This window comes from Protopterus annectens, chromosome 2.part2 (genome assembly GCF_019279795.1).
Source record: "Protopterus annectens isolate FY-2018-M chromosome 2.part2, PAN1.0, whole genome shotgun sequence".
NCBI lineage: Eukaryota > Metazoa > Chordata > Ceratodontiformes > Protopteridae > Protopterus > Protopterus annectens.
The window spans coordinates 156,582,041-156,601,590 of record NC_056730.1 but is presented as its reverse complement, the minus strand read 5'-3'; the positions used below and the strand labels follow the sequence as shown (position 1 = coordinate 156,601,590).

Below are 19,550 nucleotides of genomic sequence, written 5' to 3'. Positions count from 1 at the left end.
TTGTACTAGGTCACGGTACAGTGGAGATTGGCATTTTGGTCCTTTTCCCACTGTAGTGCAGTCCTGGAGTTTGTATATAAATAATTAGCTGGGAGTGTAGGGGGCTCACACCCCTTGCAAAAAAGCAGGTGTTGTGCTTGTAGTTTGTTGGTTGAGCTCAGAGGTTTTTGATATCAACAAAGGGGGATATGATCACAAATTATTAACAGAAGAAAAGAATAAAGTATTTAGTTAGAGACATAGTAAAGCTAAACCTTATTTTACTAGCCCATGTGATATTTCTTATATTTCAAGAAATAATGGTAATAACGATTTAAGATATACTACTACTTATAGTAGATGTCTATTTGAAGTTAGAAAAATAATAAATAACTGGAGCATTTTGACTGTTCTGCCAGAACTGAACACTATTATTCCATCACATCTCTTGTTTGCATATAAAAATTCTACTAATCTAAAGACTAAATTATGTTATAAAGATATGCAACAATATAGACTAAATAAAACATGTTTTAATAAAAAAGGCACTTTCCCTTGTATGAATTGTTCTGTATGTAACATTATATTAAAGACAATACATTTGTACATCCTACTACACAAAATATATACTTTTTTATGTACAGCTACTTGTAATACAACTAATATAGTCTACTTAGCTACTTGTAAAAAATGTCCTTGTTTTTATGTAGGAAAATCCACAAGGAAGCTACATGAACGCATCATAGAGCATAGATCGGACATTAAAAGGTCCGTTTTAAATGCTATTGCTAAACATAACACTGATTTTGGAACCTTGCATACTTTTAGTTTCAGAGTTATTGACATATGTTTTGTTAATATGAGAGGGGATGATAAGAACAATGACCTTGAAATGAAAGAATATACTTGGATCATTAAGTTTACAGGCTGATTGTTTGCCTGATATTAATTTTGTGGTATTTTTAAAGCCTGTGCTGAAACATAAACAGTTATGCTTAACTTAATGTCTTTTAAAGAAATGTCCTTAGAAATATTTTTTATATCTGGAATTGACTGTCTTTTTAACAAAAGTTTCTTAATTAATTCTATTTGGTTGGCTATTTATTAATATGTGACTGATCCTGCTTATTTTAAAAGTTAGTAACATTTGATGTAAACTTTATCACACTGAAGGAGCAATCCAAAAGCTTTGTGTCATTTATTAAAGTCTTTGAACGTAACTCTGCCGTTTTGGTTTATCAGGTTTTCGATATTCCCAGACTGGTTTTGTTAGGTTCGCACTTGTGGGACTTTGAGGTCATGATAGGGATCCATACATACATACATACATACACACACACACACACACACACACACACACACACACATACACACACGCATATATATATTATATATATATAGATAAATAGATATAGCTATACAGATACATACATACAAATATAGTCCCCTTCAGAAGATCGAAAGTTCAAAACACTAAAAATCAAAATATCTACAAGTCAAAATATTGAAAATGGAATTTGTCACTTCTCTACTGCTGTGCAATCTCTGAGTTGGCATATATAATTAGAAAAATTTAAAATGTTTTCGATATTTTGAGTTTTAGCTATTTTGATTTTCAGTCTTTTGAACTTTCAATCTTCTGGCAGATATATGGATCTAGGACATTTGATCGAAATCCATAACCACCGAACACACTTTAACAAAAGCGCTTTCATCAAAAAAGCGCTTCCATTAAAGCGTTAATTAAAAAAAAAAAAAAACACTACATTTACGTTTCTGCAGGGGGGCTTTGTCCCCATGCACCACCCCACTTTAATATTCTCCCTCCGAGACCGCACTACAGTGGGGAAAAGGAAATTTTCCCTTATCCGCACCATAGTACGGCCTCGGCAACAGGCATATTTACGTGAAAGTGCTTCTTCAGTGAAAAGCACTTTCGCTTAAGTATGCTCACCCTAAATGGATTTGGACGTTTGATCGTTCAATCAAACATCCTAGATCCATATATATATATATATATATATATATATATATATATATATATATATATGCATACCTCTATAAAAAAATATATTTTATATATATATATATATATATATATATATATGTGTGTGCATACCTAGATATATATATATATATATATATATATATATATATATATATATATATATATGTATGGGTCTACCTTGCATAACTGAAATTACACTTAGCCAAATTTCTAATCCCCAAGACAGCTTCACCTAAACCTCTAATCACAGAAGCTATTAAACACTGCACTTTTGAATAGGGAAACAAACCACTTGGCCACCAGGGCGAAATTTGCCCTTTCCCCAGTGCAGTGCGATCTCCAAGTTGGTATATTTAGTTAGGGGGTGAAGCAATGCCCCCCCACTTGGACAGGTTTAGTTTGTATCCATGTTATTTTGCCCTGGTGGCCATGTGGTTAGTTTCTCTATTCAAAAGTGCGGTGTTTCATAGCTTCAGTGATTAGAGGTTTGGGTGAAGTTGTCTCAGCAATTAGAAATTTGGGTAAGTGTAATTTCGGTTATACAAGGTAGACCCATAGATAGATATATATATATATATATATATATATATATATACACACACACACACACACACACATATATATATACACACACACACACACACACACACACACACACACACACACACACACACACACACACACACACTGCATAACAGTAAATTGTTACTATAGTTTGTTTTCTGTTAATGTAAGTGAACTCATGCTACAGATGAAAAATGTGACAATAATACTTTGTTTTTTTTTTAAATCATCACAATTAAGCTGTAAATTTTATTTTCATCTTTTAAAGCACAGAGAGATCCCAGAGTATAAAGAAAGCAATATGGTCACCTGAAAAGTATAAGGAAAGCAATATGGTCACCTGAAAAGGATCTGATACATCGTGATCTATCCAGACAGAATCAGGATGCAAAAACGTGCAGCGGAAGCAGCTTTGTTTAAAAATAATAATAAAAAAAAAAGAATGTATTCTTTGATGCTGGGTCTGTGGTATGGAGGGACAGAGCCCTGACCTGGGCTGAGATATGTGCCTAGGAACCGAAGGAGCCAGCTGCGGAAGGAAAGGAATGAAAAACTGAAGACTGCTTGCATCTCACAAGGGGGAAGGGTAAAGGGATGCGTCATGGGGTATATCTCCTGCTAACACAACACTAATGGTGAATGGGGACCTACAGGGAGCAGTTTGCTCAATGGGGGCCTACTTCACTTACAGAAGTGAGCAACAGTCCTATGATGCACTCCCATCCCTTTAAGTGCTTACACAGGAGGACGTTAGGAAGCATAATATTTTCTGACGGCACCTGGATGACTACCATGATGCAATCAGCTTTTGCCCAGTAACAAAATGAATGAGCTATTCCCAGCAATCACACAGACAATCAGCAGGTGAGGGTGGGACCAAAAAAAAAAGGGGGGTGGGCAGAGTAAATTGCACTTCCACAGCACAGTGAAATTTCTCTCTCTCTCTCTCTCTCTCTATATATATATATATATATATATATATATATATATATATATATATATATAAATACACAAACACACAGACAGGTAAAGATACAAAATGTTTAAATGCACTATTACTGAACAACTTTAACTACAAGCATGTTATTGGCAAGCACTTGTTTACTACTTACTCTTAGACTGTACTTCCATGAGTCTCCTCCCGTTTCCTCTACAGCTGAAAGAATGAAAGGAATACAATTTAATATTGGTAATGGCAGCAAAGTAAACAATGCATGAGTAACACAGTCTCTAACAGTGCTTGTATCTATGAAGTATGTAATATCTGTGCAAACGGACTGTGTACATTTAAACTCCTCTACAAGGTACTAAAATGCTCATGTGGTGCAAACTGCTTGCAACTCAGCAGCATGGCATCCACCTGCTATGAATGATGGCCAGGTAAGTAACAAGACAAATATGAAAAACAGACCAGGATACAGCAGAAAGGTCAGAGCTTTCAAAATTCAAAAGAAATGCTAAGGCAGTCCTTATAATGACTGCTTTTGAGGAGGAGATAAAAGAATCCTTTAGCTGGCAGAGTATATCTAATTAGCTACAAGCTTTTTTTTAATGCTGTACTTACCTGTGTAGGTCCACTCATTATCAAACAGAAGACCTAGGTACTTGCTGCAGCATACCTTTGCTCTACAGGAGTTGATAGTTCTGGAACTGCATTGTAGATGCATGGCAGTAGCACCACTGTGTTACTTAATACCATGACCTTGGTTTTAGGTCTACTAAATACTAGATAACTAGAGGATGGTCTAGAACTTAAGTTGATAAAAGGCCTTAAGAAGTTTGTTGGCTGACTGGACAATAGCAGTCTCTCAGTAAAACAAGGCAAAGCCATTTGCAAACTGTATGACAGGTAGGTCGTTACACTGTAATATCATTAATACTGATAAAAGTGACTCAACACTAGACTCTTGGCAATGTCACAAACTGATGTTCAGACAGCATCATCCAGCTTTACCATGAAGTGCATGTCAACAGGGTAGTCAAGTGACTGAACAGCTACTGATACAGACAGTTTGAGTTGCTGTAAGAGCAAGGAATTCAAGACAGTAAAGACTTAACTTAAGACTAATAATGCTCCAATGCACTGGACCTTCTCCATGGCTAATTACAGTTTGTCAGCTATGCAAGCACAGTCTCAATGAATGCTCTTACCATAAGTTCATAGGTAGGTAGTACTGGGCTATTGGCCCAAGGGCCTAAGTAAGCCTAGCCAACAAGGTTCCCTGGCTTACCTGTGCCACTGTCGAGCAAAGCCACAGAAGTGATCCCTGGGTGTACTTCCTATTTCCTATCCATTCCAAGATTTTTCTTGAACAGTGCTAATGAGGAACTTTGCTGGACATAGATGGATAGCTTGTTCCAGAGTATGGGAAGTCTCTGAGACAGGAATCTATCCCTCCCAGCATGTCCTGTTTATTGTGATGACAAGGTTTAGGTCCCTTGAGCGTGTAGCTTGGAGGGATTGGGATTTCTTTAGGTGTAAAGCCGCGGTGGTGCAGCTGTAGTGTTGTTGCCTCACAGCAAGAGGTTCTTCTGTCCGATTCTCGGCTGGAGTGCCTTCTGTGTGGAGTCTGCATGTCCTCCCCGTGGTCGAGTGGCCTCCGAAAGACATGCGTGAATGGGTGTGCCTTCGTTGAAGGTTGGGCGTCGGGCTGGCAACTCGGCACCATAAAAATCTACTGCCAACCATTAGCGGACCAGAGTTCGGCTGTGGCGACCCCTAACCGGGAAAAGCCGAAAAGACAAACAATAGCAGCATGTCCAACAGCTCTGGGTTTGACATAGCTTTATATGTTAGGCAGAGATCACCTCAGAGTAGGCGATATCCTACAGAGTAAAGCTGGAGTTTTTTTGAGATGGTCAGTGTAGGGCATCTATTTGAGGCCAGCAATCCTCTTTGTGAGGTACTTCTGTGGCCTGTCCAGCTGCTGCAGATGTCTAGTGAGGTACCTTCCAAAAGGGGCATTGTACTCTATAATGGGTCTGAGTGTCGAGCAAAGGGGAACTATGACCTCTTTTTTTCCTAGATGAGAACCCTTTTGTGATGAGGTGTGCCACGTAGAAGGACTTCCTGACTACTGTGGAGATGTGATTATCAAAGGAGAGACTACTGCCCACCTGGGTCCCAAGGTCTATCACCACACATTAGGTATTAAGTAGACTGCTGCCTTTGTGGTAGTTCATGGGTACAGAGATTTTACCAAAGGGGATGACAATGCACTTTCTGTCATTGAGTTTGAGGCCATGGCTCTGACACCATGCATTTGTCTCAGTGAGGCCCTTCTGTAGGATGTCCATATCATTTGGAGACTCTACTATGGCTCCTAGTTTGCAGTCATCTGCGAACTTCATTAGCCAGAGGCCTTCTGTGTTAGCTTGTACTTCAGAGAAGTAGATACCAAACAGGAGAGGTCCCAGGACTGAACCCTGTGGTTCTCCACTTGTCACTGGTTTAAAGTCAGATTTGGAGTCTGCAACTTTTACAGTGGGGGTTCTGTCAGTGAGCCAGTTGGCAACCCATCTTGAGATGTTGGGATTTATACCTAGTTTAGTGAGTTTAGCTATAATTCCAGAATGGGGATGGTGTCGAAAGCCTTGGTGAGGTCAAGATAGGCTGTGTGAACCATCTTACCCTCGTGTCTCCAGCTTTGGTGACTCCCTCAAAGTCGTCGATCAGGTTCAGGAAGCATGATCTGCCTTTCACCAACCCGAACTGGGTGGGGTCCAAAGTTTGGAGGTTACCAATGTTTTTGTTTATGAGTTCCATGATGATACGTTCCATGGCCTTGCAGACCAGGCTCGTCAGGCTAATAGGGCAACAGTTCCCAGGATCAGTAGTGGCTCCCCCTTTGTGGTGTGGGATAACTGTTGCTGTGCGCCATTCAGTGGGCACAAAGCCTGATGTGAAGCTATGATTGAACGTGGTGCTTAGGTGACGAGCCAGTTAGTTCTGAAGTTCATGTAAAACACAGCCTGGGATGTTGTCCGGTCCCATGAATGCTGTGTTTTTGGCTTTAGAGAATGCAGCTTTTACCTGCGTAGTTGTGATTACAAGGACTCTGCATTCCTCCTGTATAGATATGGGCCATTTAGGGGGTGAAAGGGGGGGGTAAAGTTAGCATTGAACCTATCTGCCAGGATGTTGGCAATATCAGTTGGTTCTGTAATTTTCGTGCCATTGTGCTGTAACGCAGAGCAGATTCGGGTGTTACCACTGAGATTCTTGACATAGCTATAGAATGCTTTGTGGTTGTCCTTTGAATTAGTGGCAATTTTGATTTCGTAGCTAGCTTTGGAGGATCTTATAAGGGATCTCAGCTTCTTACAGAGGCTGACCAGGGAGCTCATCCACTCATGGGATTTTACTCTTTTGCAACAGTTTTTTCTTTCTGTTGTACAGTTTGCTTACGGCAGGGGACAACCAGATTTGCTTCTTTCTTGGTTCTGTTTTGTAGAGCACGATCCATGCACTCATGTAAGTGCTTATAGAGTGTATATATGTAGGATTCAGCAGTCATAACTGTATTGTCCATCTGCATGGGTGTCATGAAGTTCGCCACTTCTGTCTTAAGAAGCATGAAGTTGGCTTTGGAGAAATTTTTTACCATGGTTTCCTTAATGGGGAGGGGGGATGTGGATAGCTAGGGTGATTAGCTAATGGTCAGATCAAGCCAACGAGGAGTTGACTTCAGGTGTGGAACACCAGTCACTCGTTGGTAATGACTAGGTCTAGGATACTGTTGTCCCTAGTGTGGGTGTGGATAAGTTGATCCAGGGCACTGGAATTTATGTATTCCAGAAAGCGTTGAGTGAAGGAGTTGGTACTTGAGTAGTTTTCCCAATTAATGGTAGTGTAGTTGAAATTGCCCATTAGGGTGCTTGGTTGAACCCTAATATTTTCCAGTATATCAAGAAAAGAGGAGTGGGAATCCTGGGGCATGGTGGGGGATCTGTAGCAAGCTACAATTTGGACTGCAGTTTTGCCCAGAGTTAGTTGCACTTGGATAACATTATGCATTGCTGAGCAACTAGCCTGGAGGTGTGGATCTCCTTAATGAATATGGACATACCTCCGCCTTTGGTGTTCCAGTCCAGGTTACATGGCTGAAAAGTGTGGTATGAGTTGTAGCCTGGTAGTGCAGGGGTGCTCTTTGGAGTCTTGAACCAGGTCTCAGTCACTGCACAGATATCGATGTTCTCCATTTTAAGGAGTGACTCGAGTGAGCCCATTTTGAGATTTAGACTTCTAGAATTGAGGTTCATAGGTTGGTACTAGGCTATCAGCCCTAGGGCCTATACAAGCCTAGCCATAACAATTCCCTGGCTATTTCTTCCCACATTATTTACTTTCCTGGACCCCTGTCTAGCAGGGCGACTGACGTGATCCCTGGGGTGAATTTCCTTTTTCCCATCCAGTCGTCAAGGTTCCTTTTGAAAAGGTCCAAAGAGGCACTCTGCTTGATATGTATGGGCAATCTATTCCAGAGTCTGGGGAGTCTCTGGGTCAGGAACCTATCCCTCCAGCATGTTTTGTTTATTGTGATGACAAGGTTTAGATCCCTGGAGCGTGTAGCTCTGACGGATTGGGATTTCTTTAAGTGTAGCATGTCCAACAGCTCTGGGTTTGACATGGCCTTGTAGGTTAAGCAGAGATCGCCTCTGAGTAGACGATATGCGACAGAGTATAGCTGGAGTTTTTTAAGGCGGTCAGCGTAGGGCATTTACTTTAGGCCTGTGATTCTTTTAGTGAGGTATTTCTGAGGCCTTTCCAGTTGTTGCAGATGTCTTGAGAGGTACATACCAAATGGGGCGTTGTATTCTATAATGGGTCTAATGAGGGATGAGTACAGTGGGACAATGACCTCCTTTTTTCTGGATGAAAAGCCCTTAGTGATGAGGTGTGCCACATAGAAGGATTTCCTGACTGTTGTGGCGATGTGGTTATTGAAGGTGAGACCACTGTCCACCTGTGTCCCTAAGTCTCTTATCACACTTTCTGTGTTTAGTGTACTGCCACCTATATGGTAATTCATGGATACATGTTTTTTCCCAAAGGGGATAACAATACATTTCTTGGCATTGAGCTTGAGCCCATGGCTCTGGCACCAAGCATCTGTTTCTGTAAGGCCCTTTTGTAGAGTATCCACATCATTTGTGGATTCAATAATGGCTCCCAGTTTGCAGTCATCTGCAAACTTTGTTAGCCAGAGTCCCTTAGTGTTGACCTGTACTCCAGAGAAGTAGATGCCAAACAAGAGCGGCCCCAGGACTGAACCCTGAGGTACTCCACTTGTCTGGAGCTGGATTTGGAGTCAGCTACTTTTATAGTGTGGGTTCTATCAGTAAGCCATTTAGCAACCCATTGGGTGACATAGGGATTAATGCCCAACTTACTAAGTTTATCTATGATTCCAGAGTGGGGGATGGTGTCAAAGGCCTTGGCAAGGTCCAGATAGGCTGTGCGGACCACCTTACCCTTGTCCATGGCTCTGGAGACTGATTCAAAGAAGTTAATCAGGTTCAGGAGACAAGATCGGCCCTTCACAAACCCAAACTGGGTGGGGTCCAGTGTTTGAAGGTTGCAAATGTCTTTGTTTATAAGTTCCATGATAATACGCTCCATGGCCTTGCATATAAGGCTTGTCAGACTGATGGGACGGTAGTTTCCGGGATCCAAGGTGGATCCCCCCTTGTGGATTGGGATAACTGTAGCTCTGCGCCACTCAGTGGGCACAAAACCTGAGGTGAGGCTATGATTAAACATGACACTTAGGTGAGGTGCCAGTTCATATTGTAGTTCATGTAGTACACAGCCCGGGATGTCATCTGGTCCCATGGATGCTGTATTCTTGGCTTTAGAGAGTGCATTTTGTACCTGTGTGGCCGTTATTACTGGAATTTGGCAATCTTCGGTATTGAGATGGCCCATTTAGGCGGTGAGAGGGGGGTGAAGTTGGCACTGAATTGATCTGCCAGGATATTGGCAATATCCTTTGGATCAGTATATTTAATGCCATTCTGTTTTAGCTCAGAGCAGATCTGAGCATTGCCATTTAGATTTTTGACATAGTTATTGAATGCTTTGTGGTTGTCTTTGGAATCTTTGGCAATTTTATTTTCGTAACTAGCTTTGGAGGATTTTATGAGGCATCTCAGTTTCTTACTGAGGCTAGTAAGGGAGTTTTTTGCATCCTGGGATTTTCCTCTTTTCTGTCAACATTAGCATTACCCTCAGTTTTGCTTGCCTGTTTCTGTTACAGTGGTGAATTTGTCATTTGAACCTTGCCTAAAAAAGGGCACTATAGGGGTGGCTGGAGCCTTAGCCAGTATCCGGAATCCCAGGTGCGACAGATGCAGGCCATCTCTTGCAAAGCATAGTGGTCTGTCAGCCATGTCATCCCAGGCAGACAGATACTGGATCCCCTTAGAATGACACCATAAGCTTAGCCAATTGTTGAAGTCAATCATTTTGTCCTTGTACTGCGGTATCATTCTGGGCGATGGCAGAATGCTACTCAGGGCTAGGGTCATACCTGCCTGGGCTACAAGATCGGAGAGCTCTTCCATGTCTCTTTTCATGCAGTCCAGGGAGGTACATCTCAGGTCGTTCACACCAACATGGACAATGACAGAGTCATATTTGTACTTGTGGAGTGACCTGAATGCGTGGGTTATGTGGCAGATCCTGGCACCCGACAGGCAGCTGACAGTAACCTTCTCCTTGTTTAGCCTGGTGAGTTGGACATCAGTGTGCCTGACTATAGAGTCACCTATGACTAGCGTGTTGGGTAAGTTGTTTTGCCTTATGGGATTTGGTTGAGTGGCACACCGAGTCTGTGGGCTGTGTCATTTGGGTTGTGTTGGGGGGGGGGGTGGAGGTTCCTTGCATTTCTGCTTTGGAGGTCTCTGTTGCTTGAGCAGATTTTTATTGAGAGCCTCCGCAAATGTTTTTGTGTTTCTACATGTGGATTTTTGTGGTGTAGAATTAGTGGGACCATGTGATGAGTGCGGTGTGGTGCAAGTGTTTACCTTCTCCTCTTGACTGTCAAGTTCAGTCTTGGCTGGAGAGAGCCTTACCTCCAGTTTGGCTAGATAAGTGCATCTCTCCACAGGTTGTAGTGTTGGGTGGTAGGAGGAGAGGGTTGTTTGTGTACATGAGGCAATTGTTACATTGCCCCAAGATGTCCAGATTCATCAGAGAGACAGGAGAGAACACTGGGAGCTGACCCTTGGACATGCCTGAATAAAAAACTATTTTCCTCTAGATAAGTGAGGAAAGTGAGTACAAGAGCTGTTTTTCTCTAAGCAAGTGAGGAAAGTAAGTAGAAAAACTGGTTTCCTCTAGGCAATGAGGAAGGTTGAGTGCTGTAGTAATTTGTAGCTTATTAGCTTATTTAGTGCTTACAACAAATTCTGTGCAAGTGCTGAGCACGAATAAGCAAATTCAAGTGCTAAAACTAAGAATCTGTATCTGGACTAGACTAGTTACAGGAAAGAAGCAAATGCAGGCTTTTAAATCAGAAAGTTGAGAGAGATGGAAAAATTGCCCAAACGACCAATAACTACAATTTCTGGGCCAGAAACCACTCCTTATGTGGTAGTTATGTTACCTAGTGCTTACCACTCCCACTGATAAGCTAGAAGGCTTACCTCCCAACACAGAAAGGTTTGGGAGACTCAGAAGCTTACAAACAGTCCTAGATGCAGCAAATCTATATCTGGACTAGACTTAGTTACAGGAAAGGTGGGAAAAGTACAAACGTGAACTTTTAAACCAGAAGTTGAAAGAGATGGAAAAACTGCCCAAACGGCCAATAAACTACAATTTCTGGGCCAGAAACCACTCCTCTTGTGGTAGATAGGCTACCTAGTGCTTACTACTCCCACGGATAAGCTAGAAAGCTTCCACATACAAGCACATACAGTCCTGGATACAGCAAAATTTGTATTGGAGTACACTAGTTACAGGAAACAGGCTTAGAGTTTTTTTATTTATTTACAGAAAAGCAGCTAAAACAGCACTAAAAACAATTCAAGTGCAGTGCAAACTAGCACACTTCAGTGTGCAGCAGTATTAAAGCAAATACAGTTTAAATAAATACAGTTTATTCAAAATGCATTCTGAACTGAATTCAATTATTGTTTTATTCAACTCTGAACAGTTAAAAGTGCAAAAATATACTTATCAGCTGAGAAGCACACTCAGTCAAAACACAGGGAGATTCTAGCAAAGTTTTTTTTTTTTTTTTTTTAGTAAAGTGGAAAGGGAGAAAGGAGGAGCAGAAGACAATTCAAGTATAACAAACTAAGTGGGTTGGCCTTCTCAGATGTTCTCCCTGTAATAAGTAAAATGAGCTAATGACACTAGACTGGGGGGAGTGTTCCAGACGAAGTTTACAGTAGGGGTGGGGAACTGCAAAGTCACCAAGTATAAGAACAAGATACCAACAGTATACAGCGCCAATATAAATAATAAGCAAATGTATAAATACAGCACAGTGCAAATTAAGTTGCAAAAAAGTGTACTTATCAGTTTGGAACAGATTCCAACTCTGCTCACAGCCAGGAGATCTATCAGCTTTGCACCAATTCACAGAAATGCAGTCTGTATTGGAATTACAACAGAGAAAATACACCTCAGGCAATGACTAACAGCTAGGATGTGGGCTGGCTCAACAACCCCCTACACGAAACTAGCTTCTGAGCTACCCTGAGAAAAAAACACTATAAACTATGTTACGTACTTCACAGCAGCCTATTATACCAATTGAGCATGCACTACTTTTTTTCCAAAATTCTGATCAGAAGACTTAAGTATGAAGACAGGTCAGTAATTAGTTAATTTTGCCCTCCTTTTTATATACAGCCACCATCTTCTGCAAACATCCAAAACCTGGGTACAACTCTCCTTAAAAATCTGTTTATTAGCCGTCAAACACGGAGGCAGTCATGTGAAAAGCGAACAATATTTAGAAGCAAGGAGGGAGACTGCCTGCCCTTGTGGACTTTTTTTTTTTTTAACTGGTGCTGAAGAAACGGGTTTCCTTTGTGCCACAAATATCCCTTTCAGATAGAACTCAGAAGACTTAATACAAAGCAGAATGGTTACCGATTAAGATTACTGACAGACAGGAGGTACAAGGATAGTGCTGAAAGAGACAGCAACATAGTTATCAGCTATAATTATGTAAATTTCTGACTGCTGTTTTGTGTAAGGTCTTTTGATTAAAATTTTTTTCTCTCTGCAGAACGTCTCTAGTAAAAAAAACATTGCTCCGAGACGAGTACTGCTGCTTGCATTTGTACTGAAGACTTCTGTCACCCTTCTATGTAACAGTTCCTGCAACAAACTGAGTCACCAGCACCTGAGCTTCACTGTGATTGCTGCTGTTATGACTATCAATGTATGCAAAACTTGTTTTCTGACTTATGTTTTGCCCCTTTCCCTAAGATGATGTGACCACTTAGCATATACAGAAATAGGTGGTGTGGGGGTGAAGTGTGACTTGAGTGTGGTTTCATACACATTTGCAATTCCATCAACAACAGAACACTTACAAATTGAAGGGCACTGTCTGTAGTTGGTGTATATGACTAAAGCTCTGATTTGTTAATAAGCTGCTTCCTGTGCTCAGGGCACAAGGTTCAATTTATTACACCTTCACATGCATATTCTGCAACTCACTTAATCATACAGTGCTCACAGATTGCCCTGAAAAGGGACAATTGTGCCTGGTGGACTTGCACAGTCAACAAATAATTACAAAATAAATTATAAAGTACAAAGCTGATTCAGCCATACTTTGTCTCTCTGTCATACTAGAGACACCACTTCTGGAGACATCCACACTGAAGATTTACCATTCACCCTCAACTTTCAATACAGTCAAAAAAACTTGTGTTACAGGAATTTAAATAATCTATTGTGGAGACCCTCTGATCAGTGAGGACCCTTTATCTGGAGAATAAAGCAGTTCTTTCCAATCTAGCCTACAAGCAGCAGTACATAAAGACTTGAAATGGCGACATGCTTAATAGTTTGGAAAGGATGCTATATGCAAATCCTGATTTCAAAACAGGCAAAGTCTATGACATACTTTTCATTTAGTCCTAGGGTAATTTTTGTACGTAAGCATTCAGCAGTAGCTGTCAGACGAAACTGTTAGCAGAGAATGCTGCAAGTAATGTCTGGCAGTTGGCATACAGAATTAAGGAGCTGTTAATGAGCTGTTTCCTGTGGTCCAGTGGTGCAAGGGTTGATTCCCTCAGCTTTCACTGCCTAACTGTGCGACTAAGCAAGTCACTTAACCAGGCCTCACTGCTGGGCTGAGTCTGAAAAAGATCCATGGTGATCAGTGCTCTATCCCGGAAAACAAATATAAATAAATTGTTTCTCAAATAATAAGGGACCTGGCAGTTAGAGCAGAGAATTAAGGCTATAAGCGGTTTCCTGTGGTCTGGGGTTTGATTCCCCCAGCCTTCATTTGTTTATCAATTGACACTGAGCAAGTAACTTAACACAACGGTTTGGGACAACGGTCTATATCATGTCTAGTAACTACCTATGAAATGTGACACTTGTAAAGGATTCTGCCTTTCCTGAAGGCAGTATAACCATGCATATCACCTAACTTAGCTATGAATCAGTGATATAGCAGACATCATGCTTAAAGGTGTAAATGAGTACTTTGACTTTATGCATTTTATTTTTTCTACTACTTGCAATCAAATGCAAGAGTTTTAACTCGCTCAAGTCAGTCCAAGGTGATGCAACAATTTTAAACATAAGAAGCCTAAAGTTTGGGTGAATTTCACTGCACATTAATTGGGGTGTTTTAGTTTGGATACTGCCTGAGTAGCATTAACATACTTTGGACAAGAAGCTCATGTGGGCAACCTTATGGTAAAGTGTGCTAAAATGCTTGGGTTGCAAAGCTTGCTTTTCAGGTCTGTTGTTAGCCAAGACATTGTAAATGGTTATTCACTTGTGAATATTAAAGTTACAACATTTAACAGGCTTGCACTAAGGAACTGCAGACTCATAACGTTGATGGTTGCATGTTATTTGTACTTAAGAGAGATCAAGACTCAAGTAGACATATTCCCAGGAATCAACTACATGCAATTATAAGAAAATATACTTAGCTCACTTATGAAAAAGATATACAGTAAACTCTCTGTTAACAGGAACGCAAGCAACTGGCACTCTCAAGCAACCGGCAAAACAATATCGAAGAAATACTGTACAACTTTTGTGTTGCACCATTGCCCCCCCCCCCTCCCCCCGAAACATACCTTATGTTCTTACAGTTTTAAAAAGGAAGATGGGAATAAAGTCCCTCTCCCCAATCTGAGAACAAGTCACACCTATTTGTAAAAGTAACTCTCAAGCAACCAGAAACTACAGTTATCTGGCATCTACCAATCCCCAAGGGTGCCGGTTAACAGAGTTTAATGTAGATTTCATTACATTCAGAGAACACTACTATCTACAACTATCGTATATATTTTATCAAATGGAGAGAATGCAAGCTGACACTCTGTTTAGGAATGACATTACCATTATATCATAGTTAAGGAAAAGAAGGATGGAAGAATGTTTTTGCTGCTCCTATCCTGGCAAAACACTTTTTGGCAATTACCTTACATCTAATCTCATTAAGTACGAAGAAGAAAACTAGTACCTATCACCACCTTAAGCAGAAATATACTGGTTCAAACAGAAATTTTGTCCTTGGTAATATAAGAAAAAAGTTACTTGCACTAAAGCAGCTTAAGTTCTAGAGATCTGCCGTGCCCAAAATAGCAGGCATCAGGATCAAGCCCTTCAAAAGACAGCAAGTAAATGCCACATGAAGTTAAACTTAAAGTCAACTATTTAAGCATGGCATTTCAATTTAATCCTTAAACTGAACTCTGAAAGGACAAACATATAGGATAACACAAAAACATGTAAACAACCATGTGAACTAATAATTTCTCCTCCTGTTATTTATAAGCCCAAATGAATAACAAGTAAATCTCAAATGATGAATACCTTAAGCTAGCCTCTGAAAAAGAAAGTAATCCGTCTCAGACTACATTACAAACGAGACCAATCAGTATGGACAACTTCTTTCATAAGCCTTAGCATACGTAAGACTAAAACATCCTGCTGGATGCCAGTAAGACTTCAGACCCAAAGTTAAAATGATTGGTAAAACAGAAAGACATTGTCTTGTATAGATTATTACTAGACTACTGATCTGCAAAGATCTTAAGTATAGTCTTACATTCCCATGGTCGTTTTTAGCCCTTAAACTTTGCATACAAATAACCCAGAAGTAGGCTGAACAAGGAAATGTTGGGAAATTTACATGTTTCCCTTTATCCATGAGGGACAGGGGTGCTAAACCAGGAGAGAATTTGTGATTATCCATCCATTTGTCCAAATTACATCTGACTAGAATAACAGAAGTATGCCACTTTATATGGAGTAGAATACAGTTTTAAAATAGTGGTATTCCCTGCGATACAAACCTAACCCTTCAACATGTTCTATTTAACGTGCAAAAGAGATTGGGATGCCGAGTGTATGGCATCACTGGACTTGCGAAATGTGTTTTAATTTGAAATAATAGGGTCCCTGCCAATATGCAAGGCAGAGGGCATGTCTCAGTAACCTGTATGATACTGAGAAGAGGGACAAGGTTTTGAGATATTCTGTATAGTTTTTACAATTTAGGTCATAGCTTTTAGTGAGAAAGTATTCTAGTTGTTCCAGTTCTGGCAAGTGTGTGGACAGGTACCTACCTAAAGGAGCATTATACTCTACTATTGACCTAATAAGTGCAGAGTACAGTGAAACAATTACATCCCCTGGATCTGGACACAATTCCCTTTAGATATAAGCAGTGCAATGAAAAATGACTTCCTTACAACAGTGGATATTTGGTGATTAAAGGACAGTTTATTAGGTTCCCAAATCCTTAACTATGGAATCAGTTTTTAGGGGTATGCTGTAAAAGTGAAAGTTTAAAAGGGAAGTCATGCTTGCTGAAGGACATGATTATACAATTCTTGGCATTTACGTTTAGTCCATGGTTTTGGAACCAGCTATTTGCTTGGGATATGGAAGAATCACGGCGTCTACTGGGGAGTTTATCATGGCAAAATATTTGCTTGGTCAGCCATAAACCCATAGCACTGGCATTTACCTCTCAAAGGTCAAAGCTAAAGTGGAGTGGTCCAAGTACTGAATCCTGGAGTACACATCTAGTGACGGGTCTTTTGGAGGAGAGTACAAGCTGGCGACCCAAAGTTCCTAGGTTCTATTGTTGAGTCAATTTGCTATCAAGTTTCAAGGGGGATGACATTTACATGGGAAGAGTGATGTACGAGACCCAAATGTGGGACAGTGCTAACACCTTTGCAAAATCTAGATATGGAGTGTACACTGTTTTGCCCTCATCCACTGCTTCACTAACTTTTCTGAAGAAGTCGATCAGTTCAAGTAGAAAGAACCTGCCCCTGAATCCCTACTGGGTATGGTCAAGGGTCTGTAGATTGTGTGCATTACATTAATTCCATAATGACCCTTTCCATTGGCTTACAGATGAGACTGGTCAGGCATATTACTCTAATTATCACAGTGCAAGAAAATAAGAAAATAACCGCTACTGTCCTCCATTTATCCGGCATAAAGCCTGGTTTGAAGCTGATACTGAAAATCATCTGTAAGAAATCAAACAAGTCATATTTTAGGCTGACTATAGTCAATCTGGTATGTAATCTGGCCCATTAGATGTAGTGTTTTTGGCCTTAGACAGTACCTTGAGAACTTGCTCTTGGGAGATCTGAGTGATGTGATGCAATAATATTTAAAGGGGGTGCTGAGCTAAATTTGTCTGCTATTAGATTAGCTATGTCCTCTGGCTCTAGGTATGTGATAAATTTTACCATTAGCTCTGCACAGCGCCAAGCATTTGTTTCTGACACTTTTAACATAATTAGAGATGGCTTTGTGGTTATCCTTTGCTTGTGTGGCTATTTTTACCCAACGTATTGCTTTGGGTGAATTCATCAGGGTCCACAGTTCCTTACAGTAAGAGCGTTTTTGGCAACTTGATAGTTAGTTTTATTTTTCTGTGTAATAAGCTTTTTCTCTTTTATTAAATAACCTGCTTACATTTAAGTTTTACTACAACAGTTTATTTAGTTACATTTATTTCTGAGGAAAACTGAGCATGTTTCAGATGATCAGATACAACAAGGGAGGCATACCACTAAATAACAGACAATATGGTCCAGATTTGCCTGGGCCAGTAGGGGATTAACTGTGATTATTCTCAGCCAGTCCATGTGCCCTGATTAGCTACACCATCTGAACAAAAATAAATGTGTGCATAAACCTCCAATTCCACTGTATGCAGTATATACCCAGTCAGAATAAGGAAGGTAAAAACATGGGACAGAAGAAACTGGAAATTCTGGAATTTTAACTGTATTAAAGAAGTCTGGTAAATTGTATCTGTGGTCAACAAGAACAGCTGTAGTAAAAAGCAAGTGGAGAAGACAGAAAAGACAGGTCTCATCATGACCTTCCATTCAACTGCAAATGTTCTGATTAAAGCATTCCTGAGAAAGGGTAAACACCTGAACACCAAACAGCATCTTCCCAGTTTCTGAGTCTCTCAGTTTTGCTACACAAGTAGTAGGACAGAAACTCTTTGCAAATAATTAGAAGACAGAGACCACTAGCATTTTGTAGGCCTCAATCTATGCCTTGCAAGGAAACTGGCATGTCATGAATGCATGAAGTGCACATAACACGACCCTCATTTCCAATACAGCAATAAGGAAATCTTGTTCATATAAATACCTCTAATTATAAACAAACCAGGCTTACTGGGACACTGATCTACAACATAACTTCAGTTCTCCCAGCGCAAAAACAAATACTGTGTAAAATTACTGCCAATGAAAAATTTTTTTTTGGCAAAATTCATTACCTGGCTAGCAAATCTGCTGAAAAGAAGACATTTGGAAATCATGAAAGAAAATTAACCAGAAAAAGTGAACAGAAAACACTGCCTGGGAAAGATTCTGCGGCTGTTCAACAAAAAGCAGTTCAAGCATCAGCTTTGGTTCAAGAAATGACTTTCAGTAATTTAGAGGAAAACAAACATCAAATATACTCAGAGGTGATTAAAATAAATTAAATGCTGAAGGAATATATCAATCCAAACAACAAATGGCTGGGAAAATAGAAGAAACTTTAACTAGCCAATCAGACGGACTGATAAAACTGCAAAAAAAAAAAAAAAAAAAAGGATTACACTGAGGAAATCCTGGCTGAATGTGAGGCTTCTCAAGAAGTGTTTAAAAAGAGTAAGAGAAAACAAAGCGTGCAGAGAAAAATGGAAAAGAATAGACTATTAATTTTATGAAAGAACAAATAAGCAACTGGACTGATGTCACATACCAGAATCTGTTAACTGAAAACATCACGGTGTATGCTTCAAACTTTGCAGTGAGGAAGCAGCCAAGACCTATATTAATAAAGGTGCTATCATACCACCAAAAAGAGATGATGCTGACAAAACTGTGGAAGAAAGGCTATTTGTAATAAAAAAAAATATTATTCACTGTACACCAGGCAGAAGCGAAGCAAATTTATCCCAGCAATCAGGGAATGTTGAGAGGCAAGTATGAGATTGAAGACAGCTGGACACATCATGTTGAAAGTGTTTTTTTTCCTGGAGGAACACAGTGATTTTTTTTTTTTTTTTTTTTTTTTACACAGAACATGCCAAGGAGAAAATAAAGCAAGTTTATCCAACAAAAATTGAGTCAGAAAGGAGGACACTCTTCCTCTCATTCTGCTGACTGCAAGGTTCACAGAGAGACTTTCCCATTGAAACCTTTTCCAATGTTCCACAGGAAAATGTGTGACAGACAGAAAAAAGCACAGGAGTTAATTAGAAAAATCAGCAGTACATTGGACTTGAACCAGAGTCTG

General features: G+C 40.1%; 1 protein-coding gene across 1 annotated transcript in view; it reads right to left on the bottom strand.

Annotated features, from left to right (window-relative positions):
* Positions 1–19,550, bottom strand: part of IPO11 (importin 11) — a gene marked incomplete in the record, with an annotated part of 3,749,854 nt that overhangs the window by 2,738,288 nt on the left and 992,016 nt on the right. Inside the window, 1 exon segment of the mRNA XM_044063824.1 lies at positions 3,664–3,707. Within this exon segment, the coding sequence (XP_043919759.1) occupies positions 3,664–3,707 (44 nt within the window).